At 37.3% G+C, this 25449-nt stretch overlaps 2 protein-coding genes across 4 annotated transcripts in view; both read right to left on the bottom strand.

Moving 5' to 3' along the window:
- LOC125646915 (mucin-2-like) overlaps positions 1 to 964 on the bottom strand; it is a 148368-nt gene extending 147404 nt beyond the window's left edge. For all 3 annotated transcript variants that reach the window (XM_048873562.2, XM_048873574.2, XM_048873565.2), the window contains exon 1: positions 576 to 964. The gene's annotated coding sequence lies outside the window, so the exon portion shown is untranslated. The remainder of the gene's footprint in view (positions 1 to 575) is intronic.
- Positions 965 to 1284: 320 nt separating this feature from the next.
- Positions 1285 to 25449, bottom strand: part of LOC125646910 (mucin-4-like) — a 36228-nt gene continuing 12063 nt past the window's right edge. The window contains exons 4-42 of the mRNA XM_048873511.2: positions 25099 to 25274; positions 24845 to 24983; positions 24447 to 24642; positions 23664 to 23920; positions 22880 to 23105; positions 22552 to 22794; positions 21909 to 22040; positions 21620 to 21823; positions 21205 to 21459; positions 20882 to 21086; positions 20353 to 20519; positions 19694 to 19855; positions 18561 to 18689; positions 16889 to 17017; positions 16584 to 16706; positions 15832 to 15948; positions 15331 to 15582; positions 14985 to 15116; positions 14655 to 14780; positions 14433 to 14570; positions 14178 to 14309; positions 13698 to 13952; positions 12779 to 13024; positions 12284 to 12409; positions 11936 to 12058; positions 11533 to 11787; positions 10954 to 11214; positions 9765 to 9887; positions 6816 to 6932; positions 6262 to 6282; positions 6062 to 6156; positions 5325 to 5386; positions 4989 to 5170; positions 4627 to 4732; positions 4510 to 4526; positions 4235 to 4379; positions 2917 to 3101; positions 2456 to 2574; positions 1285 to 1896 (exon numbers count right to left, since the gene is read on the bottom strand). Coding sequence (XP_048729468.2) covers positions 1879 to 1896; positions 2456 to 2574; positions 2917 to 3101; positions 4235 to 4379; positions 4510 to 4526; positions 4627 to 4732; positions 4989 to 5170; positions 5325 to 5386; positions 6062 to 6156; positions 6262 to 6282; positions 6816 to 6932; positions 9765 to 9887; positions 10954 to 11214; positions 11533 to 11787; positions 11936 to 12058; positions 12284 to 12409; positions 12779 to 13024; positions 13698 to 13952; positions 14178 to 14309; positions 14433 to 14570; positions 14655 to 14780; positions 14985 to 15116; positions 15331 to 15582; positions 15832 to 15948; positions 16584 to 16706; positions 16889 to 17017; positions 18561 to 18689; positions 19694 to 19855; positions 20353 to 20519; positions 20882 to 21086; positions 21205 to 21459; positions 21620 to 21823; positions 21909 to 22040; positions 22552 to 22794; positions 22880 to 23105; positions 23664 to 23920; positions 24447 to 24642; positions 24845 to 24983; positions 25099 to 25274 — 6096 coding nt within the window. The 3' untranslated portion in view covers positions 1285 to 1878. The remainder of the gene's footprint in view (positions 1897 to 2455; positions 2575 to 2916; positions 3102 to 4234; positions 4380 to 4509; positions 4527 to 4626; positions 4733 to 4988; positions 5171 to 5324; positions 5387 to 6061; positions 6157 to 6261; positions 6283 to 6815; positions 6933 to 9764; positions 9888 to 10953; positions 11215 to 11532; positions 11788 to 11935; positions 12059 to 12283; positions 12410 to 12778; positions 13025 to 13697; positions 13953 to 14177; positions 14310 to 14432; positions 14571 to 14654; positions 14781 to 14984; positions 15117 to 15330; positions 15583 to 15831; positions 15949 to 16583; positions 16707 to 16888; positions 17018 to 18560; positions 18690 to 19693; positions 19856 to 20352; positions 20520 to 20881; positions 21087 to 21204; positions 21460 to 21619; positions 21824 to 21908; positions 22041 to 22551; positions 22795 to 22879; positions 23106 to 23663; positions 23921 to 24446; positions 24643 to 24844; positions 24984 to 25098; positions 25275 to 25449) is intronic.

Below are 25449 nucleotides of genomic sequence, written 5' to 3'. Positions count from 1 at the left end.
GAGAACGGAATATGTTGGCTGCATGATAACTAGTACTTTAAACGTTACCTTCCTATTTTTACATATAGATAACGGCATCATACAATTAGAGGTTCTGAGGGCCGTGCCCAAACTTTAGATATTGAAAATTAGTAAATGGATGTTGTTGGATTTAACAAATGTTAAATTTGTTTAACATTTAGATACCGTACAAAAAAACCTCTACGAACTCGAGCGCATAATTTTTCGCTTTAGAGACACTGTACGCCCTTTGTAGTTTGAAATACTTCCCAAATAAAACAAAATATATTCAATCAATATTTCAGTATGTTAGGGACTAATCGATTACGATTTAATCGAAAGTCGTAAATCAGTCTTTACCAATGGGCTTATTGATTTTTTTTCACACTCTACTTGTTTGATATTGACAAAATTCGTTTTTAGTTGTAAAATAAACAACCAATCAATCTTCTCTCTATGTTTTTTCTTTTCTGAATGTAGTCATTACAATGAACATGTTTCAGCGTATTTCACAATACCCATGGGGACCTTGATTGCACACATGTGTATAAATGCAAATTAAAAAATATACTTACTATGAATATCAGGGAAAGTAGACCTTTCCTTTGGGATGTAAATCCTCTAACAATGAAATTCCAGACTGGTTAGAATTTCCAACACAAACTCAGAAATATTCCTTACTAAACGAACAGACAAGTACCGGTTTTCTGAAATGCAAGCTAACCCCAGAATAGGGCGTAGCTGAAATTTTACACTATTGCACCGAAATCATTCATCTATATATTTTAACCACTAATTTAAGAATTCAGTGAGAAAAAATTATAATTGCTTGTTTTCGAGTATTTCCTTTAAACAGAGTTTGCAAAATGGTAAGATCCAGAAAGCATTCTAGCAGGAATTTCACAGACTCCCCGCAATTGGTGACAACCGCAAGTGCACTGGGACGAAGCTATCGTTAAAGAGACGAACAGTTTTTTTTATTTAGGGTAAGTCACGTTCATAGCATAAAATGCTTGGTACAAAAAAGTGGGTCAAGAGTCATGAATGATTTGGTGAACCGAAAAACAGTAACAGGTCGGTGTGGTCGATGTTTTAATTTCTATTCTTTGCTTATAGGATTTAGCGAAGCGTCGAGATATAAGGAAGTTCGAGAACCGGGATTTCAATCTCAAAATCTAAACCTTCCATAGCATGAGGACGATCAATTGTTCTGTATACAATAAATGACCTGCAAATTTAGATGTGCAACATATACACTGGATATATTTCAAAGTGAATACGATATAATAAAAAAAAAATATGGATTTATTGAAAAACATGTATAAATATACAAATATAATTGACAATAAAAACAAGTGCTATACATAATATACCTTTGATTTCCAAAAATATAATTATATCACATTGTACATAGTTGAAATTATATGTTGAATATGTCGAATCACTTGTACAGAAAAATACAATCTATGTTTCAAAAAGTAAGATGATATATAAATGCCATATGGAAATAGTTGTTATGGTCAATAATTGTAATGTCCATTCTGTTGCATCTTATTCTCCATGAACACATGCATAACATCAGGTATTAGTTCTTACAACATTTAAATCCTATGCTGTCATATACAGAAATAATGATTGTTTGTTCGATGCACATTGCACATGGTCTAAATGCACAGTCATGTGAATATTTCTTTTCCAAACACACGTCAGAGTAATGATCATGGCATGGCGACCAACACGCGGGGAACCTGATCACCCCTACATTAATCCATTCATGAAGATCAAATCACGTGATTCAGACTGCATACAGCGTACATATACAGTATGAACATTGGCACATATATGGAAGAGTATGGATTTCAAACCGGGATCCAAACACTAGGGGTCAGATTTTTTCTGAAATGCAAGAAGTTTTATGACTCAGTGATTAAAGATAAATGTTTCATTGTGTTTCCAGGTACATTTATGCACACATTCTGTAGTAATTCCCAGAACGTGCAAGAAAGTGTTAACTATGTTTGTCTTGTATGTTGTTTTTGGTGTTTGGGGGGGGGGGGGTTGGAAAAAGTGTTTTGTCTATCATCCTTCAATCGCTGATCAGAATAGGAATAAAACGATATATCAGTAACACATTATAACTTCGTGTCATAAAGAAAGGGAATTTATCCATTTCCTCCCTGCAGTTTTAAAGCAGAACAATCTTTTGATGGAAGTTTTGTTTGCAAATTAACTATTCGAATTCAAAGACCAAAATGAATTGAGTATGAGGTATGCATGGCATAGATGTATATTTAATGTATACTAGATTTTCAAATAGATCAAAATTTCAATATCAAACGAAACATATTACGTTAAACATTTCATAATCTCTTAGAAAATGGTGTATACGTCATAATGCTTTACAGCCAAGATAGGAGTCGGATTATCACACAGACGTTTCATATATGGTACTTACATATAACGGGTGTGGCTTAGTCTCTGTCTGTGGGCGTTTTATCTGATATTGTCTATGTGGATCCAGTGCTTGATACATGAAGTCCCACGAAAAATTAGATTTGGCCCCATTATCGTACACTGAAAATCGAAACATAAACTGTATCATTCGATGCAATCTATGTAAATCACTATATCTAAAAACAAATCCCTATATAACAAAAGTAAGGTAAATGACAGAGTATCGTACTTTTGTTGAGGGAAAATATCACGGGTTTTTCTTTTAAAAGATATACTATCGTGTGTTTTTTCCTGTCGTTATTTGTTTGGCTTTTTTCTTCTTTCTAATTTCATGCATTGCTGATTGATATTATATGCATATGTAGAAATTTTGGTGCGTCATTTTTTATGATTGTTTGCAATCCGTTCAGAAAAGGCCAAAATTTCCTCCACGCATCAATTTCCAATTGAAAAACAACTCACTGTAAACTTCTCTACCGCCACGATATGTGTTATCGAAACCATCTCCGCTTCTTCCTCTTCGTTCGTTTATATCGGATATACTGGAATCATCTCCCCAGTTTCGTAGTGAATAGGGACCACGCCGACCCCAGCTATCAATCTTCGTAGGGATCCCAGACTTGAAAAATCCGTCTGTATGCATTGTCCTGTTACAGAATAGCAATTAGAATTACTGAAACATAACTTACAAATGTAGATATGAGGGGGTCCAATGTACATATTGTAAATTATTGCACAAATAGGATACATTATAATAAACGATTTCTTGATGAAAATATGTCAAAGAACAAGAGGACCCTGGATCCTACAACCTATAAAATCTTATGCAAGTAATTAAAATGGCATTTGTTTAATGCTACAAGACTTCATGTAACGTACGCAATTTGATTGAAATTCCTTCGGAACCTTTTCAATAGTAAACTTTAAGCCAATCAAGATTATACACACAAGTGTTGGTTGGTGATTCACCGATTGGTACAGCTATCTAAATTACTATTCAAAGAACATGATAACAGGTGTTGGTTCCTTCACGGGAGAACTTGTTGACAAAGGCCTTATATAAATCAGATTCAGAACTTAACAAAACTATCGAAAATCATCTTCTTCGGAACTCAATAATTATTGACAGTTATCTTCCCAAGATCTTGACAACAGAACTATCAAGAAATACCTTCCTCAGAACACAACAATATGTAAAATCGTCCTCCATAGACCTAACAACATAACTATAAATCCAACAACTATCGAAAATCATATTCCAAAAGCAACAGTGGATGCTTACTCCTCCTAGGCACCTGATCCCACCTCTGGTGTGTCCAGGGGTCCGTGTTTGCCCAACTATCTATTTTGTATTGCTTATAGGAGTTATGAGATTGATCACTGTTTGTTATCTTCACCTTGCATTCCATAGATCACAACAACAGGATTTGACAATATCATGAAAAGTTGAAGATAACGTACAGTGATCAATCTCATAACGCCTATAAGGAATACTAAAAGAGAGTTGGGCATACACAAACCCTTGGCTATACCAGAGGTTGGGCCAAGTGCCTTGAAGGAGAAAGCATCCCCTGTCGACCGGTCATACCCTCCGTGAGCCGTGTGTCAGAACACAACAACATACGAATCAAAAAGCACCTTCTTCGGAATTCCACAATACAATTTCTCATAACACAACAATAGAAATAAACGACATGATTATCGAAATAATCGTTCTCATAATTCAACAACACAACTATCAAATAATCATCTTCCTCAGAACTTTGTGGCTTGCACCTACCTATCTAAATCATCTTCCTCAAAACTTAAGGAGCTTTCCTTGTGTCTCTGTCTGCGATAGTATATACAAACGATAGCCAGTACTAGTACGGCAATGAAGAATAGGGGGATCCCTACACCAAGGCCCACAATCAGTTTGAAGGAATCTGTAAAAAAAAAACAAAAAAAACAACATATTGCATAAGTTTAAATACTCTACATACACTGCGAAAGCCTACAGTATATCGATTTATATCATAATCTGAAATTATGTAATAGATAACTAAGCTTGCTTACCGTCGCTTTCAATGATCCTACAACAGAAAGGTTTAAAGGTTTTTAAGAGAACATATTAGGATAAAACAACAAATTTCTACACTATGGAATATACAAAAACGAATCCATGCATCGTACCTGCACTGAACGATCCCGTCTAAATCTTTACACTGCTGACCTTGTGGACAGGTGTTCAGCGTGTTGAACACCTGACACACGTTGGAGGAGGACACTATCGATACATCTGTAATGAAACATTCAATAGAATAAACACTACACAAAATGATAACCACTGCTAACAATGAACAGGCGATATCCTCAGACGGTTTCTGAAATAATGCAGTCCAGTTCCATTTGAGAACTGCGTGGACATAGTCTTATTTCCCAACCTTATCCATTCATCATATAGCACTATGTGCATTTATTTCTTTAAATAATATTAATTGATGGGATCATTTCAAGCAATGATATTTCGGATAGTTTTGATATAATTGACATACTCTGTAGGTTGCCATTGTAGTCGGCGACGGTCATAGTCTGAACTGGGTACTGGGATCCATTGTATGTGACTTTCAGAGCACCTGTAGCCAAGCTATTTAGTGTTCTGGTGAAATCACTTCGAGTCTCTACTGGCGTGTTGCTGGACGTCACTACGCTGTGGTCACCAATCACACTGCCAAATCTGCAGGAGGATCAAGCATTTTCATGGGAGGAGCTAACAACCCGGCACTACCCAGTATGCCATTTTGGGGGGTTGGAAAGTATATTAGATTATATTCACGTCTTAAAGAGTACAATCAGCTGATATAATTAGATTTTACATGTGTAATGTTTACCTGATGTCGATTATGATGACATTTATGAACCCCTTAACTCTGCCGTTGTAGAGTGCTGTCAGCTGTATAAATGGAAAGAGAGTTACAATAAATGAAATTAGAATTCAAAGTCGTTGCATAGTTTTAATAATGCAAGTATTCAAATAAATAGAAAAAAGAATCGATTGCATGAACGGCGAAGATAACGAACAGTGATCAATCTCATAACTCTGATAGATAACATAAGATGCAATTAACACTTCTCTTCAGAAAAATAGCCATGTATGACAGGCTTCTAATTGTGTACAGTCCAGCGCCTGCACCTCAGTATAATAAATCCAAACTCGAGAGAATGATCATAAAAAAGATCCAGTTAATGACCTTGACAATTTGAGTAACCTTTGACAATTGAGGGTAATGTGTGAACAATATTGATCAAAGGCCATTTAACATCATTAGCAAAATGACGCTGAGTAGATCGCATAGCCCTCCTCTCCTTGAACAAGACAACATTGAACAGGACAAGAGTTTCCGAAAGGGAGACATGGGACATGAAAATATTGCTAAGGAATGTCTGCACAACAAAACATTAAAATTGTCGAGTAAGGTTACGTCCATGAGAAATATGTAAGTGTATTAGAATCTAATGACATTGTAAAAAACACATATGTTGTTTCAGATCAAAATTTAAAAAAGAATCCTGAAAAGCCAATATAAAGAGAGAAAACACACTGTTTTAGAGGGACATTCCTACTCACCGCTGTCAACATTTGGGATTTGATTGCCTCTTTATCTTCCAGTTTTCCGTTGATATTAAATGTGAATGAGACAGAGAAAACCGCTTCTCCTGTTGCTGCAAATGGGAACACATATATGTTTACATGCACGTATGATATATTTGATATTTAGATATCTAAATAGAAATGAAAATTCAATCAATAATCGTTGCATATCTTACCTGCTGTATAGGTAGTCGGTTCTGTAAAGAGAGCAACAGAAAAAATAATGTCAGATTCCCTTATGTGTAACATAACATGCAATCGTGCTTTGTTTGGGATCAATGGATAATTTTAAAACATCTTTACATTGAGCAAACAAGATCCAATTTACAAGTAACCTTAGCACGATACGAATCATGTCGAAGCAGTATTGATGATAGTTTGAGCTACCTCAGATTTCGGATTCTAAACACGCATATAGTATGTGGTTTTCAAGAAAGCAAGTCGAGTTGTACGGGGAGGTCTATTTCATTCTCTTGTCTACATAGTACTCACATAACACTCATTTTAAACATTTTACATTACTATACCATCAGAAACACCAAATCCATAAATCGTGTTGTTTAGAGAAAAAAATCGTACGATTATGTTTTCTTTAAAATATAACAAAATTAAATACTTATCAAAGCATGATTTTGATGTTTGACAACAATATACGTTGTCCACAAAAAATTAAATGAAAGAAAAAGCTGTAAGCAAACATAAGTTCCAACGGCCACGCTTCACTCATTACCTTCTGTTGATTGCGTTGTTACTGGTTCGGTGGAAACATTAGTTACAGGGGCGGTAGAAGTAACAGTACTAATAGACTCCGACGTCGTAGATGTTGCTCCTTCTGTAGTAGACTGGACTGCAATAGGGAGAATTCAAAATTGGAAAATGAAAATAATATCAGCCTCACATGCTATAAAAAACGAATGCATTTCCAATGGAATTGCATATTACAATCATGTCCGTTGCTTGAGCGTTTATGATTTAATTCAATTTAAACAATATTTTGTTCACAAATAAGTGAATGGGATCGTAGGTGGAATTCAACATTCAAATATTTATGAAATACATTGCAATATGTTTTCCTAGAAGATGAAAATAAAAGACACATCTCATAAGGATAAGGCTACAATACATGTTTGAATGTAAAATTTATTCTCTTTAACGTATGGTATATTATATATATATATATATATATATATATATATATATATATATATATATATCAAAACGTAGTTTCACTAAGGAAAATGAGCTCTAAAAGCATGCATGCACTACATTTTAGTAAATATCCCAACACCATTCATAACATTACACCTGGAAGTTAGATTTGTAAGATGTTAAAGTAGAGAGTTAAAATTCAGCAGAGTATCAGTACATGGAGTGAAACGCATGCGCAAAAGAATGATCGATCCATTGTGAATAAGATTTCCCTCAGTGAATAGAATATTCCCATTCCCTATACCTGTCGGTGTGAGTCCTCCAGTTGACTTTTGGGATGTGACCTGTGATTCAGTAGTTATTGGTTGTCCTGATGTAGCATTTTCTGATGTCACGGATTCAGAGGACGTCACGTCTCCTGGTGTAACTGGTTGAGTAGTCGTGACATCTCCTGGTGTGACTGGTTGGACAGTCGTGACATCTCCTGGTGTAACTGGTTGAGCAGTGGTTATATCTCCTGGTGTGACTGGTTGAGTAGTCGTTATATCTCCTGGTGTGACTGGTTGAGCAGTCGTTATATCTCCTGGTGTGACTGGTTGAGTAGTCGTTATATCTCCTGCAGTGACTGGTTGAGCAGTCGTCACATCTCCTGGTGTGACTGGTTTAGCAGTCGTTATATATCCTGGTGTGACTGGTTGAGCAGTCGTCACATCTGGTGTAACTGGCTGGGTAGTCGTGATATCTCCTGGTGTGACTGGTTGAGCAGTTGTGACATCTCCTGGTGTGACTGGTTGAGCAGTTGTGACATCACCTGGTGTAACTGGTTGAGCAGTCGTTATATCTCCTGGTGTAACTGGTTGGGCAGTCGTTATATCTCCTGGAGTGAATGGTTGTGCAGTTGTGACATCTCCTGGCGTGACTAGGTGGGTAGTCGTTATATCTCCTGGAGTGACAGGTTGAGCAGTCGTCACATCTCCTGGTGTGACTGGTTGAGCAGTCGTTATATCTCCTGGTGTGACTGGTTGAGCAGTTGTGACATCTCCTGGTGTAACTGGGTGAGCAGTCGTTATATCTCCTGGTGTAACTGGTTGGGCAGTCGTTATATCTCCTGGTGTGACTGGTCGAGTAGTTGTTACATCTCCTGGTGTGACTGGTTGAGCAGTTGTGACATCTCCTGGTGTGACTGGTTGAGCAGTCGTTATATCTCCTGGTGTAACTGGTTGAGCAGTCGTCACATCTCCAGGTGTTACTGGTTGAGCAGTCATTATATCTCCTGGTGTAACTGGTTGAGCAGTTGTGACATCTCCGGGTGTGACTGGTCGAGTAGTTGTTACATCTCCTGGTGTGACTGGTTGAGCAATTGTGACATCTCCTGGTGTGACTGGTTGAGCAGTCGTTATATCTCCTGGTGTAACTGGTTGAGCAGTCGTCACATCTCCAGGTGTGACTGGTTGAGCAGTTGTGATATCTCCTGGCGTGACTAGGTGGGTAGTCGTTATATCTCCTGGTGTAACTGGTTGAGCAGTCGTTATATCTCCTGGTGTGACTGATCGAGTAGTTGTTATATCTCCTGGAGTGACTAGTTGAGCAGTTGTGACATATCCTGGTGTGACTGGTTGTGCAGTCGTGACATCTCCTGGTGTGACTGGTTGGGTAGTTGTTGTATCTCCTGGTGTGACTGGTTGGGCAGTCGTGACATCTGGTATTATCGATTGAGTAGTTGTGACATCTGTTACTATTGGTGTAAATGGTTGAGCAGTGGTTATATCTCCTGGTGTGACTGGTGGAGCAGTTGTGACATCTGGTGTTACTGGTTGAGTAGTCGTTATATCTCCTGGTGTGACTGGTTGGGCAGTCGTGACATCTGGTATTATCGATTGAGTAGTTGTGACATCTGTTACTAATGGTGTAATTGGTTGAGCAGTGGTTATATCTCCTGGTGTTACTGATTGGGTCGTTGTGATATATCCTGTTACTATTGGTGTCACTGGTTGAGCTGTGGTTTGTGAGTCTGTTGTACCTATTTCTGATGTCGTCTCCTGTGTCATAGATGTAGTCTGATCCGTTGCGATAGGTTGTATCGATGTCACGATGTCTGATGCCACAGTTGATGTTGTTCCTATATCTGTCGTTGTTATTGGCGCTTTTAAACAACATATTTAACGTTAATTACTACTGAAGATTAAAGCACTTGTTTATTACTAGCAGCATACATACACTGTCAAGCGGGAAAATATGGAAGCATTGATTATAATGAAAATGTAGTGAAGCATTATGACGTAACTATTACAGCATGCAATGATATTACGTATGCACAATATATTTTGTGATCATTGTTTGCCAAACTATGTGCTACTGCAAACTACAAGCTGTGATTCAGTAAAACGCTCTCTTCATTTAATTGATACAGCAATAATCCAACACCATTATCTATTGATTGCCAACTAATCATTTTAAGATGATAGTTTTTCTTACAATTATACGACCAGTGATACTGAGCTCTGGTGTTTTCTAAATAATATGTCAATACCTGTACATATTTGTCCATTGTCAATAAATCCAGGTTTACAAGTACAATTAAACCCTCCTTCAGTGTTACTACAGTCAAAGTTCGAGTTGCAGTTAGAGGTACCACGTGCACATTCATTGATGTCTGAAATAGAGGCCGCATGAAATGTTAACTTTATAACTGTACAATTCACACATAATTTTCATATATTGGTACTGTAACAGTCATATCGCCCCCCCCCCCCCCCCCCCCCTGTATTCTACTCTCTTTTATCATGTTTATTGTAGTGCGTCACATTGCCAGGTTTTGTTATTTTAATGGTTTGTTTTCCTTATCAAAACATGATATTTTCAAACGTAGATTCTTCTTTTCTAATTCTTTTTTCCTGGGGTGGGGGGTGGGGGGTGGGGGTGCTTTCATTTACTTTATGATATGCCAAGCCGTTATTGTGGGTACTATAAAATTCGTAAAAGATTTCACGAGGTGGAGCATGCAGAAACTGTGTTCCGGTAGACTGGTCTTAATCTTGATCATACCCCCAGGAATTTCATCAATACATTACGAATATTCTGCAATTCCCACACTGAATTTGTTCTCTGCCGATAAAATTCATTTTCATAACAATGCTCGTGTACTTTGCTTCACGCAAACCGTTTAAATTTCGGCGATATTGAATTTCACCCCCTCTATGAAGAAAAAAAATGTTTCGTGTAATCATACAGAGGAATTTAAAGTTTTTAGTCTATCGAAACCGAAGCACCGTGTCCGTGATCATTCCGTTAAAATCACCTTTGTATCGAATTATTGTCAAACAGGTACACTGTACCAATCATTTTCCTCGGTGTATTCTGTAGTATAAAGGGGTATCGAGCATCTCTGTTTAAATAGAAAAGAGAGTTGAATGACGGCTATCTGTCATGTCGTGAGGAAAACTTATTAGGTCGTTGTCACCGGGTCAGAGCGTTTCTCTCGTTTTTTAAAGCTTGAATAACATACATGTTACTTTAAAGAGAAACTAGTGTCTAAATCTCTGTATCAAAGTAATGTAGTGGGTAATTGATACTGGGGTAAAATATGTAGAATTATGTGAAGTATCTTAAAGAAAAGGGCACTCTCTTCAGATGTTCAAAATGGCACTCCAACGAAATGAAACATTCCACATATTATTCTTCGATAAAGTGCATTCTGCAAATTCACACTAATACCATACCTATGCAATTTCCATTCGAATCTTTCTCGTACCCTGAAGTACACACGCAAAGATAGGACCCAGCCTGTTCAGAGCAGGCTGAGTTGGAACCGCAGATATTGGGGTCATTAGTGCACTCCGGCACGTCCTCTGTACAGTTGACTCCCTGCCACCCGGAACTGCAGTAACAGGTTCCGTTCTGTTTGTCACATGACTGTGTGTTTCTGACGTCACATGTACACTGACTGCCACAGTTCTGACCGTACGTTGTACTGGAACATTCTTAGAAATAAAGAAAGATAAAGAGACATTTAAATGTGTGTATTCCTCTTAGATATGTGCTGGATAAAAGGTTCATCAGTTAAAATATATTTAACTTCTTCATTTTAATCAAGTATTCAGATTTTAGTTTCTTTTATTCACTATATTCTTTTAACGCTCTATACCTGTTTTTTTTAGATTGCGTATCGGTTATAAAGCAGGAGTTGATTGTTTTATTCACTATATTCTTTTAACCTATATACATATTTTATAGATTACTTATCGGTTATAAAGCGGGAGTTGATTCTCAGTTATTTTTTTGTAAATGTTTACACTTACCGATACACTGGTCACCAACAAGCAAGTATCCAGAACTACAAACACAGGAATATGTCCCATCAGAGTTTGAGCATTGGGAATTACTAGGACAAATCGTCTTATTTAGGCATTCATTTACATCACTGGAACAGTTGGTCCCTTCCCAACCCGTTTTGCAAGTACAGCTTCCGGTTACTTTATCACAGGACTGGGTATTTTGAACATGACAGGAACAATTCGTATCGCAGTTCAAACCATACGTTCCAGGATCGCAGTCTGTAATAATAGACACCTTACATTTTCTCATATTGTAGCTTTGAAATATCGATAAGGTTGAGAGTCTTTTTTTCAAAATTTGCGGGTTGATTTGTGCTGGACAAAATTTGCAATAGTCCGGTCTTTTTTTACTTGCGCTGTGTCTTACCTATACAGGTCCTCTGGTCGACATCCAGCTTCCTCCCCACAGAACAAGAACACGTGTAACCCGCTCCGGGGGCATTCTGGGAGCAATTCCCACTGCAGGGATTGGGAGTACACTCATCTCGATCTGACAATGATAAATAATGTTCGATTAATTTTCTATGTACTTCCTTGTTTGGAAAGCTTTTATTTGACTGATTGCCAAAACTTTATTTTTATTATTCTTATCACATATATGACCTGATTTCTTCTCTTTTTCATTTCAGTTTACACCTCATTAAAATGTGATAAATGTTACCTAAAATCAGGAAGTTGTTTTAACATAGAAATACGTATTGTGTAACTGATATACTGTTGCATGTAAATCCATCTGCATCCAAGATGTATCCAGCGTCGCAAAAGCAGTATTCCGAACCCCCAGAACTAACACCGCATTGTTGGGTACAGTTGAACGTAGTATTCGTGCAAACAGTTTTTGCTAAGGAAGAAAATATAATCAAATTCATACACTGATATTATAGATAACGAAAATGTTTCGAATGGAGTGTGAAAAAGCATGCAAACAAATACTGTAATGTTTTTTTGTTCTTCCCGCCTTTGTTTCGCGATTTATCTGTTATAAAATGGTTCATGGTGACTTACTTTCGCCACCATGATAATTTTAAATAAATACGAGACTTCAAAAGACTGGTTTTGGGCGAGAAATATTCGTGTCGACGAAGTTCTCGCAAACTTCCGAGAAAATTTCTCGGACGAGCATAAATATAGGGACTCAACAATCGTATAAAAAGTACAAAGTCGAAGGAATTGATCATGATAAAAGGGTGTGTGTAAACAGCTTTCTTACAATAACACGTGGTCCTTGTAGTTGAGTTGAGCAGGAATCCCGGGTTACAGGAACACTTATAACTGCCTACTGTGTTGGCACAGACTTGGTCACAGGGACTGACAGGGGCAGAGCACTCGTCATAATCATCGCACTGTGTCGTTCCAACCAATCGAAATCCAACATTACAGCTGCAGGAGTAACTTCCGGGAGTGTTCGTACACACTTGGCTACATGGATTCGTACCGGTATTGCATTCATCGATATCTGCAATGTACGCAAAATGACTGACAACAAATCAACGATATTTCAAAAGAAGTTTTCAAACCTATTTCGCATTTTCAACATAACTCATATCATTATATACCCATCAATGTATCGTTCGTTGATCATGTGGATTTCACAGCGTGTGATCCGGTTTTCCGGATCACCACACTGGTTTTCTTATTCCGTATCAGTATCCTCTGAAACTGATGCCGTCACAATGCATAAACGCAACGTTATTTGTGGAAAATGTTGACCGCGTCACAAAACAAAACTGCGTACACAAAACATAATTTCATGGTATGTCTGTGTTTTTGATAATTTGGATTACATTTATTATCTTATAAATGTGGATTTAAAATGCAGAAGGGGGTATATAATAAATTTATCATTACCACAGTAACTTGATCCGCAGAGTTGGATCACGTCTCGTTGACAGGCGCGGATCATCAGATCAAACTCGACGCTTCGCGTCGTGTGATCTGATGATCCGCACCTGTCAACTCGACGTGATCCGACTCTTCGGATTAAGTTACTGTAGTAATAATATATATTTACCATATTATTCACTTTTGTGACGTTATGAATATAAAAAAATCGGTCAATAATCTATTTTCTGGTCTGATATCTTTCTAAACTTTTACAATTAAGCACTTTATCTGCAACCTATACATACCTGTGCAATTGCCAGATGTGGTTTCATTATAGCCCGTTTCACAGATACACTGGTATGATCCGGGGATGTTCTGACACACCCGATTGGCTCCGGTACACGGGGTACCAGTGGAACACTCATCAATGTCTGCGTCACACTTGGCCCCCGCCCACCCAGTCTTGCACTGACACCCTCTAACGCTGTCACAGGTCGAGGCTCCGACTCCACAGTTACAAGGTGTTTTACAATCTTCTCCATAGTAAAACCCATCACATGCTATAAATTCAAAGTCGTCATATTCAACAAAGTTTCATACAAAACATAATACTTTTCACGTATTGTCATCATTGTGCTCGAAATGAAAATGTGAATGTTACGTACCGATCTCAATGTGAGAAAATGGCGAACGTTTTATTTTGATGCAGTTAAACATACATCCACTATAAATCAAACAACTATTATCTAAACAATTTCTGAAAAGAACATATAAACGTATTTCACCTGTACATGTTCGCCCGTCGTTTTCCAGGGAGTATCCTATTGGACAGGAGCAGCGATAGGACCCCGGAAGGTTCACACAGGTGATGGGGAATGAACACTTGTTCATTGTGGAATTCAGGCACTCATTCACATCTATACAGAGAGATAAAAGGTTAACAAAGATCAAGCGGAAGTGAGTACACTTTTACAGTTTGTTGTGGACATAAACACAGATTGTCAACAGTGCAGATAGATGTAGTTATGCTAGATATTTACCGATACACGACTGCTGGTCCTGGGCGCTGAGGTCATAACCAGTCTCACAGAAACAGTATGCTATGCTAGCGTTACTCGTGTCTTGTTTGCAGGCGTAACTGCAGTTTAGCGAAGGAAACAGCGAACAGATATCGGAAACTAAAAAAAAATTCAAAATTCATATCTTATTTAAACATATCGTTTATAGCAGCTCTAGGAAACTTCCTTGTAGTAAATAGGTACCTCTCTCACAAGATCTCCGGTCATCAGTGAGGACGAATCCAAACTCACACCCACAATGGTAGCCTCCATCAGCGTTTGTACACGTCTGGGTACAGTTATGGATGCCTGCAGCACACTCGTCAACGTCTACAAAAAGAAATCACCATTTAAAAGCAATCTCAACGTAACCATTGGGTATGATCACCTTTTTCTATGGACGTCTATAAAGGCGGCAATACTCTTTTTTAAATGAGTAATGTTAGAGCAGTGAAACAGATAAAGGTGAGTCTCATTTAGCTTGTTTGACATGATATCGATAAATCTCTACATAATGTACTGCATCAAGGCTACCTTGGCACACGAAAGCATCCTGCTGTGCGTAGCCGGCTAGACACCTGCACGTGTAACCGCCGTTTGTGTTCTGACACGTAGAAGCCGAGTCAGTGCAATTATTGTAGGCGGCATTAGCACATTCGTCGATGTCTGGAAGAAGAACATTCATAACGTCAACATTTGAAAGTACGAGTATTATTTTCCAATGAAAACTTTTTCTGATATCAAAAATGAAAGATGAAGATAACGAATAGTGATCAATCTCATACATTTGTATGTACGCATGTTCTATAATTTCAACCAATGAGAACGTCGCGTGGTATGAGAAATACATGCACGGAGTTTTCATGTGCTTGATACATACCCGCACAGTCTGTGCCATTCCTCTCGAACCCCTCTCTACAGTTGCACGTGTAGGATCCTTGCAGGTTTTTACAGATCTTCTCCGAGCCGCAGATAGCAGGATTTGCAGTACACTCGTCTATATCCAGGTCACAACTTGCACCAGTCCATCCTGACAGACAGACACACCCACGAACTGGGTCACAGCTGTCTACGCCCGTCCCACATCGGCATAGCTGGCCACAGTTATCACCATAGTTTGGAACCTCGCAAGCTAAAATGAATTGGGATTAGAAAGGGATGTTTACAATTAAAACATTATGGCTTAGTTTGCAACAATTTATCATGATATACATTACAATAACATTTGTAAGAATCATTGTAATAAATATTCAATATGATAAACAATGTGATGCACATTAAATATAAGTAACAATAACTACATTAACATTAAGATATTCATTAATTGTACTGTAACAACATTGTAATGATAATGTCAGACATCTGATGAAGACGGTGTTACCTGAACATGTTGTTTTATCGGAATTTAGACTGTAACCAGAGAAGCAGGAACAACTGTAGGAGCCAATAGTGTTGTTACAGGTCTGGGAACAAACTTGTCTCGTGCACTCGTCAATATCTATAATAGAGGAGTTATATATCACACACACTTAGCGATATCTATAGATAAAGCATTTAGAGTCATATCTTCATAACTTAACTAGAAAATATGTAAAGGTCACGTTTAAAAATTACATTATCATAGCTTGTATAAAAAATTCTCTTTAAGAATAAAAATGGAACATTATTTAAAATTACTTCACACCAACCACACAAGCTCTAACATAGCTTTGTTAATGCCTGTTAACTGAAAACGTAAAGCCGTTCAAATCATATTCGACAATTGATGAAGTGGTACACAATTTTACACGCTAAAAGCTGATCACACAACACCAAAATTACCTACAATAATCCATTCACTTGAGGGAAGTACTTTCTATGAAATGTCAAAGTTACGAAGTGAGTATATTAATTTTTTTTTTCTTTATTTTTTTAATATGTTACAATTCATTTTACTCAAAGAAAGGTTTGGCGTTCTTTAGACTCATCATGATGAAAATTGCATGTGGAAGGAAAACAAAGTCTCTAATAAGTTAAAATTTTGTTGAATATCTATCTTTCCCAGACTTTTCAGTTAGCAAAATGTGAGATAAGATTTCGGTTCGTTCTGAGTTGTGATACATTCATGTTTAGGGTTGTGATATATCTGTTTACCTGTGCAGTTTTGTCCATTTGATTCCAGTTCGTATCCATTAGGACAAACACATACGAAGGCACCAGTAGAATTGTCACACGTGTACTCACAGCTCAGACCAGCGGCAGAGCAAATATCCGTCACTGAAACAGATAAAAACATTACCTAGTATCTCAAATGAAAAATAAACAATCGTTTAAACGTGATGTTTTAATTACAAAGATGATACAAAACCTCTTTGAAATCAAGTTTTGATATAATTGTTCGTGGTTTAAAACGAATTAATTCATTTGCCTTTACTGAATGTATCGCTATTTCAGGGTACCTTGTGAAGTACAGGTTTTACTGTCAATATTGAGGGAATGCCCCACCACACAGGAACAACTAAAAGATCCGGGGGAGTTTGTACAGATCTGTTGACAGTCGGAGGTCGCCTCTGTACATTCATCAATATCTAGAGAGAGAAAAATCCAAACTTCATAAACATTTATACTTGAATGAAAAAGTGAAGATAACGAACAGTGGTCAATCTCACAGCTTCCATAAAGAATACAAAACGGAGAGAGGGTAAACACGGACCCCTGGAAACAGCTCAGGATTTCGGTATTACACGAGTGTGTATTGCATTGTGATGTGGTGGATTTCAGTATTATATGGTTGTATATGGCATTGTGATGTGGTGGATTTCAGTATTGTCTGTTTGTATATTGCATTGTAATATACTGGATTTCAGTATTGTCTGTTTGTATATTACATTGTAATGTACTGGATTTCAGTATTGCATGGTGTTGTACTATGCTTTTGTGATGATCGGATTTCAGTATTCATTGGTCCTATATCCTTTTACGGTATTGATTATTGTCATATTCTTTTAAACGATTTTAAGCTAATATGATATTCAAAAACTACTACATATACGTAAATGTAAAGGACTATGCTTAATAAGGACTAAAGTCACCCCTATTATGCCTTTGGTTAGATGAAGAGTGTATATAAATCTTAGATAGAACAATGGGGACGGTTTTAAGAAGAGAAATAAAAATGTAGGAATTTTTGTGGGTTTTGTTTTTCTTTTTTAGCTTTTGATGAAAAAAGTACAGAATTGTGTAACATTTTCCTTTTCGCCTACAGAGAGTGGTGGAGATATATAAAAACTATTGTATTCACAAAATTAATGGGGTTGGGCAGCAGGCACAGCCTGTTAGCTCTCGCCCGCAATAAAACAAAATAGATATGAAATGTCTCATTTTCAAGATAAAATGACTTGAGATGGCGCGAAAGTCATTGTAAACAGTATCTTGATTTTATCACTCAAGAATTGAATTTTGAAAGAAAAATCTTTTTTTTTTTTTACATGAAATGTCACAATCTTTAGGAGCCCTTATCAGAAGTATCTCGTTGTAATGGCTGGAATGACTCTGCGCTTTCTACAGCCAATCGGTGATGTGGAATTATTTCAAAGCATTTCATATACGAATTTATGAGACATGACAAAACAGGGTTTGGTGTCTCAAACTCTTGAAAATATCAGACAGCAGCGCAACAGTACTTCTTATTATAGATCGCTTTATAATTTTTCGGGATTAGCAGTACTTCATACTTGAATATATGCACTAGAAGCGCTCAATTTTGTTGCAACAATTATACTGATCACATCTGTCAATTTAGAATAAACGTCTGATTATTGAAAAGTACGAAAAGGTTCATTTAAAGGTTATTCATACATCGAAATATTCACGGGCCGTTTCATTTCAATATATCATTCATTCATAAAATAAATATCCATATAAAGCCCATCCCTAATGTCGCTGCCTTTTCTTAGCTTCCTCACGGTAATCACACGGTTTGTAACTTATTTAGAATCTGTAATTAACAACCAGTTTTGAAAAATTCGATACATGATACAATTTTAAAAATTCATTTAAAATTTTCTTTCATTGCACATTTAAATGTCAACTCAACATATAGATTACACCCATGGTGGATAAAGGTCACACCTTGACACGCCTGACCGACTTTCCGGTATCCCGCTTTGCAGGAACATTCATAACTCCCCTCCGTATTCTCACAGTTCTGTGTAAGAGAGTTGCAGATGTTTGTCGCTGTTTTGTTACACTCATCAATGTCTGAAACACAAAGAGAGAAGTCACATTGCTATGTTTATTAAATAAATACTTCCTTATCACGGTGACAAGTGAACAATTTGTTTGTAAAGGGCGGTTCTTGGAACTGCATTTCTTGGGGTATCTATATACAAAAATCATATTTCACATCAAACACATGGAAGGTGGGATTCTTGTAATCGTGGTATCATTTATGAAGAGTTTATTGCACAGAAATAACCTGCTAAAGGAATTTACACAATTTTCATTAATTACTGTTCCGTTAATTTCACCTTGCTTTCGCTTTCTACATTGAAGTCTATGGGAAGAACCTGTTTTATTTTTAAAATAATTAAAAAGAAATTATATTTTCATAAACTCTCTTACTAAAAGGTAACCATAAATTTTTTCTTTATGAAAATATAAATAGACAATTAATCCAATATCGCACCTGGAGCCCTTTAAAAAATATTATTAGTCTTATCTTAAGAAAGTGTGGATAACTCTTCCAAAACGCCGCAAGTGTTTAAAAAAAAAAAAAAAAAAAAAATCGGTTTTGGGGTTGTTTTTTGTGTGGTTTTTTTTTTTTTTCATTTACCACTCATGTGAAATTAATTAACTTCACTTTCATCGTTATTCAACAACATAACATTTATTCTGATTTAACTATTCAATACTGTTAAATATCTTTTAGCTAGACATTGAACATACATACATGTAGATCATATGCTTACATCTCCACGATGTTATTTACATGGGTCATTAAGACAGTTGTTATAACTTTATATTTCCATTTCATTGATAACAGAGGAGGAATGTAGTCGAAACACTCCTTAATATCAATAGTGATCACGAGATCAACCAATTAACTAACGGTTCTTTTGTCAATCAACTACATCGAATGAATATGGTATTCAACTTTTATTTAAAACACAATGGAATCAAGCTGTAAACACAATGACATCACAACAACACGTGACTGAAGGTTCGTTTGGGTGGTGTCTAGAGTTATAAATTGGACTCCGTACCTTCGCATTTGTTGTCTATGTCCTGATAACCGCTAGGACAGGGTGTACAGTTGTAGCCTCTCCCTAGGGCCGTCTCCTCCTCTGGTGACAGATCCGTGCAGTTTCTGTCCAGAGGACACGGGTTCTGAAGACAGGCGTCCTCGTCATTTTCACAGTCGTCACCTTCAAATGAGAAAAATAAATAAATATCGTCATTTCTGTTATCATGTACATTGTACATTCACATGCGACAGAACCACACGGTCGACAGATCCAATTTCAAACAATGAAGTTTTCTTTGTAGATTTTATTCTATTTTGATCATTCGAATTACAATTACATGTACTTATAAAATTATTATCATTGTCAAATTATTTCTTAAATGGATAAGGAATGAACTAGGTCTTCTAAAAGTATGCCACAAGTGTATCTACCAGCTCTCCCAATATTGAATATCCAATAACCTCTATTTGTCATAAAACATTGTTGCGTCAAAGGGTTTATTGGAACTTTCATGGCATCAGGTGTCAAAGTTGCACGTCTTCCAAAGAAGGACTGTAGCTTGTATATATTACACCATAGGCCCACCCCTTCATTTGCAGTATCACTGTGGTAATATCTTGCATAGCCAGATTTAGTTCATTGATGAACTAGTTAACCAACTACTATATAGTAATTACCATCGTATCCGGTTTCACACACACAGACGGCCAGCTGGAACTGACTGTTGGCTGTAGTCCGGGTACTGTTGTAATTGCATGTTCCGTGGCCATTGCATCCGCTGCATAGTATGATAGAGACGTCCACGGGAGAGGCTGATGCGTTCTTATTGTCCACAACTGTTAAGCTGGAGAAAAAAAAAAGAACAATGGAGTATTTTCTCTTTTCTTGTCGTTTTGTTCTTTTTATTTTTGATGAACGGGAAGTGGTTTAATAGCCTACAGTGGTACAAATATTAACATCAGGCAAGAAACCGGCAAAACATCCTCCTCTGTGCATGCCCATAAACTAGTGCACAAAACAATTTTAATAATTCAAATTCAAAGAAGCCGTTTTAGGGACTGTTAATACATTTTTCTAAGATGTAATTGTATTTCACATGGTGAGCAAATAGTGTACCTCGTTGTGATTTTGATTTCACGACGCAGAAACCACGAAACTCAGGAACATTGAATTGGGTCACCACAAAATACATTGATTTGAGAGTACCTGATATTGACGACCGAAGAGTCAGGAGGCGTCCAAATGGCGACACCATTGCTGTCGTTGAAGCTGAACCCGGTGGAAGGCTGCTGTAGAACTTGGTAAGAAAATGCCTCATCGTCCGAAGCATTGAATTTCAATTCCACAGATTTATTCACTTCCACTAAAATATGTCCATCGCCTTCTAATTCTATGAACGGCGTTTCATTTTCTAACAAAATATTTTTTAAATTGTGATAATTATACATCATTCGTTGAGAAAAATACACAGTTTCAGACAAGTTATTTGACAAAAAAATATTCAAAAATAGGAATAGCCTTTTTTTCACCTGCAGTCGCGGACTCTGTATCGAATGTGCTCTGCTCACTTCCGGAGGAGTCGGCCAGCGCTTTATCTCCTGTTGCCAGGAAGTCAAATATGCATGCCTGTGACGCTGAGGCACCACCGCATGCAACAATTGACGCATTTCGCTCCTCCTCAGTAAACTCATCGATGAAGAAGGGAACGAAGTCAGGATGTGAAAAGTATCCGTGCGTGTATCCAGTATCGTAATGAAATAAAGATGTGCTTTCGTTTACTGACCCTGTGTTTAGAAAATTGTGAATTAAAGACGTATTTCTCTCTTGCAAATTCTAAATACAAATGAAAAACATTTCTAATTATGTATTAGGTAAGTGTTTTTAATATGATTAGACAAAGGCGTTTTACGATTGTTAGTACATAAAAGTACATTTAGTGCTTACACAGTTGTCCGAAATTATAGTAGATTTTCCTCTCAGTGTTCACATCGTCTCCGGTCAGTACAGTACCATTTGGCAGGATAAAGTCATTGTCCTTGACGCCGTCAAAGTTCCCAACAAGACCGCTTATGTTTCCTCTGTAGTCTTCACTGACAAGGTTCTCACAAACCAGAAACCTCACCCCCATGCTAATCTTAATTGTTACAGCTAGCCAAAAACAAAACGATAGATGTATATGCATAACCTCATTTCTATAGCATTTTTAATACATTCAAAACAAATTTATACTTACAGCTTTCAAGAAACGTCGCTGAAATTGTATTGTTTTCCTTGGAAATCGTCAGATTCACGGTTGCAAAGAAAAAGTTTGGGTCATTGTCGAAAGCTAACGTTAGATCTCGTCCATTTCCACGAATGTACATTTCTATAAAAAGAAAGTTACTTTCTGTACATTTATGTACCTTAACATTTAAATTCATCGTAATAGTTTTAAGATCTTTGTCAAATAACTAGCAGTAAATTAAAACACTTGCTACAAACATTTTTTTACCTCTTTTTGAAGAGTTCCAATTTCTACATTTTTACAGGTTTTTTTATTTTATCAAAATTGGGACATGTTTGAAAGTTTCCTTACGGTAGAGTATTTCTTGATACTTATTTACTAACATGATGCAATTAGAACATTTTTAATCAATGTGTGAAAAGAGTTCAAGCGATTATAGAGTGTCTATAAGTGAAAGCTATGAAAACAACTATCCAGTAAATAATAATAATTCGATCAACCTGACTTCAACTTGTAATGTCGTTATTTTTACCTCATTTGCATATTTATTCACATTTTGTATAGAAATATTTGAAAACAGAAAAGATTTGTTTGTAGCAAATGTTCTTTAAGTAAATGATTTACTGCGTGCCGTGTGTACGAAATAACTTACTATCTTTTTTTCTTGACAGCTCGACTTGCACGGATGCGCCGGTGTGATCCTTAGCAACGAAAGCGCTGAATATTGTGGCATTGATGGCGGTGCCGTTCCCTGAGGTGGCGAGGTCAGTTCGACTCTGAAGTTCAAACTTCGCATTTCCCTCATCAAACTTCATCATCGTGTATTCACCGTAGCCATTAAACGTGTACTGACCACCGTCCAGCGTAGTGATATGGGGGTCACCAAAGAAGAAACCTGTAGAAAAAATGTTGAAATACTACTACTAATACATTGTTAGTATCGCACAGAGTAAACTATGAATTACTAGTATGGTACGTACCACGTCTGAACCATGGTCTACGGTTGCACCTTGTCTTTGGCCTGACTTGATAGTACCAGTCACAGTGTCCAGTTTGACAACAGAGTTCCTTGGGATTAAAGTCATTGCTGAAATACTGACTTCTTCTAAAGAAGGGGTTGTATTCCAGAAGTGTTCCAGCGTTAGGAATGGCGTTGGTTCGGGCGCCGCGAAACCGACCACTAGATCCCAGAGGATAACAGCACTCCTACAAGCAAAACACCAGCACGGCTTTTTATTAAACACTTCTTTCGTCAAACAAATTTCATCATTGAATTTAGACCTATCTACTCCCTGATGCCTTATTCTGTAGTTCTAAGTTCAGTTTTTGTTAAACATTTTCCCAAACAGTGTTTTAACATTGCTCCAAAACTGATACCGCCACTTTACGTTACCCTTATACGAATCTGATACCGCCACTTTACGTTACCTTTATACGAAACTGATACCGCCACTTTACGTTACCTTTATACGAAACTGATACCGCCACTTTACGTTACCCTTATACGTGTAGCAGATACAGATGCGTTTGATTATATTATTTGTAGACGGAATTTACTATAGCTTTGTTTACACTTCTTACATAAGTTGCATAGTTTTGTTTACATAATTATTTGCATATTTTTATTTACAGTACATTTATAGTTTTCAAACAATTTTGTTTGAAGTATTCTACAGGTTTGTTTACAATATGTACATGCATATATTCCCCCAACAACACGATTACAGATTCATTCGTCTCCCCAAAGAATGAAATGTCACTCACGGCACTCTGTGTTCCCCACAAGGACGCGTAACAAATCAGATTGTTGTTAAAATCCACTCTATTCATCCGGAAGTGTGGTGTGAATATAAGTTGAGCGCTGTTGCAAGGGCATTGGAAGCGCCTGAACAATCTCCTATATCTGAGCAGTCTGTCCACTTGCCGGTTCTTGTTGTCTATGTACCAGTTAAAACACTGTCTCTCCTCCGAACTCATGTCACTGACTATTGACATCTTGTAGACCCAAAATCCATTATTTGCTATGAAACAAATTTACAGTGACACTCTGTTAATGAATTCACTTTTCAATTGATGTTTTGAACTTTGAAATTTATCTGTTGTGCATCAATCAAGAAACAATTATAAGTTCTAACTCTTCTAGCGATAGATCAGATTAATGATTGGAGCATTAGCCTCGCGGAACGTCAATGTTCAAGCATCGTTTCCAGCACCACTTTAACGTTTGATACAGGTAGCGACTTTTTCTTTCCCAAGCCCCTGGTATTAGAAAGAAAAAGGTGCTGGTCTTTCGGATATTACCTCAAAAACGGATAAAGAACCATCACTGTAAGCGCCGTGTATACAATTATCTAAACCAAATTTGTGGCACTTCACCTACAGCTGGTGATGTCTTAACACGAATGAAAATATCTCTAAGCATACAGAAAATTGTTTCTCGAATATTGACACGCGGTACTAGGAAAATTCCCATGTGTCCGACTAGGCGATTTCCATACTCATTCTAAGCGGTACAAGCATTCCGTTCTTTGTAATGACACTACACACCTGTGTTCCCGGGGATCGCGCTCAGCTTGTATGCAGTCTTTCTTCTGGAGTACGCATTGCTGCTGTAGAAATTCCGGAACCGATAGCCAATGGTCACAGCCTTGTAGTACCTGGGGACAGCGTCCACATCAATATAATTAAATACTGTAAAGGTGTTCTCTCCGTCCGTGATCAAAACACACTGGAAGGTCACCGTCTGTCAAAGGAGTAACAAAACAATGATGCAGACACACAGGGGTGGATCTAGAGGGGTTTATAGGGGGCCTGAAATGATACCTACATGACATTTCATTTTACCAATGTTACTCCGACGACGTTAAAAAGTTGTATGATTCGTTCAGGACATACATTGTATAAAGGCATATTGGTGGAAACTGACATTATTGATGGAAACTTACATTTTCTAATCCGTTTACACGCATTCTGTACCATGTAGCTTTTACGACCCATGTTGCCTGGAATTGTGGGTAATCTGTATAGTACGTTTTGACTATATCACTAGCTTTGTCCAATAAACTTTGATCAGCGGAATTCTCTCTGAAAATGTATCACGTTTTCCGATTAGTTATTAGATTACAAGGTAAGTATGAATACCATACAGCGTTCGATTCACAGTAACTTTGCAACAAAAACATTGCAATAGTAAACTTACTTTGTGTAGGATCTGTAGAAGACTTTCCCATCCTGTGTGTTCATATTTGTGTTTCCTATCAGATCAGTCCAAAATGGGCATATGATTCTCCGTCTGATTATACTAGTGGCGGTCAGGGCTCTGTTCGAGAAGCTGTTGTATCGCTCACCTAGACCCAGTATTCCGTTTGTTCCAATCTGAATGTATTATTGAAAACTATATAGGGTTGGCTTAATTTGGGGGGGGGGGGGGGGTATCATAAATTTCTTTCTCGTTGCTAGGATTGATTGATGTATATTGTTTAACGTCCCTCAAGAATTTTAAACTCATATTGAGACGTCACCATTGCCGGTGAACGGCTGCTAAATGTGC

The sequence above is a fragment of the Ostrea edulis genome, chromosome 6 (assembly GCF_947568905.1).
Source record: "Ostrea edulis chromosome 6, xbOstEdul1.1, whole genome shotgun sequence".
Classification (NCBI taxonomy): Eukaryota; Metazoa; Mollusca; class Bivalvia; order Ostreida; family Ostreidae; genus Ostrea; species Ostrea edulis.
The sequence above is the reverse complement of the archived record's forward strand: the minus strand, read 5'-3'. Positions and strand labels throughout refer to the sequence as shown.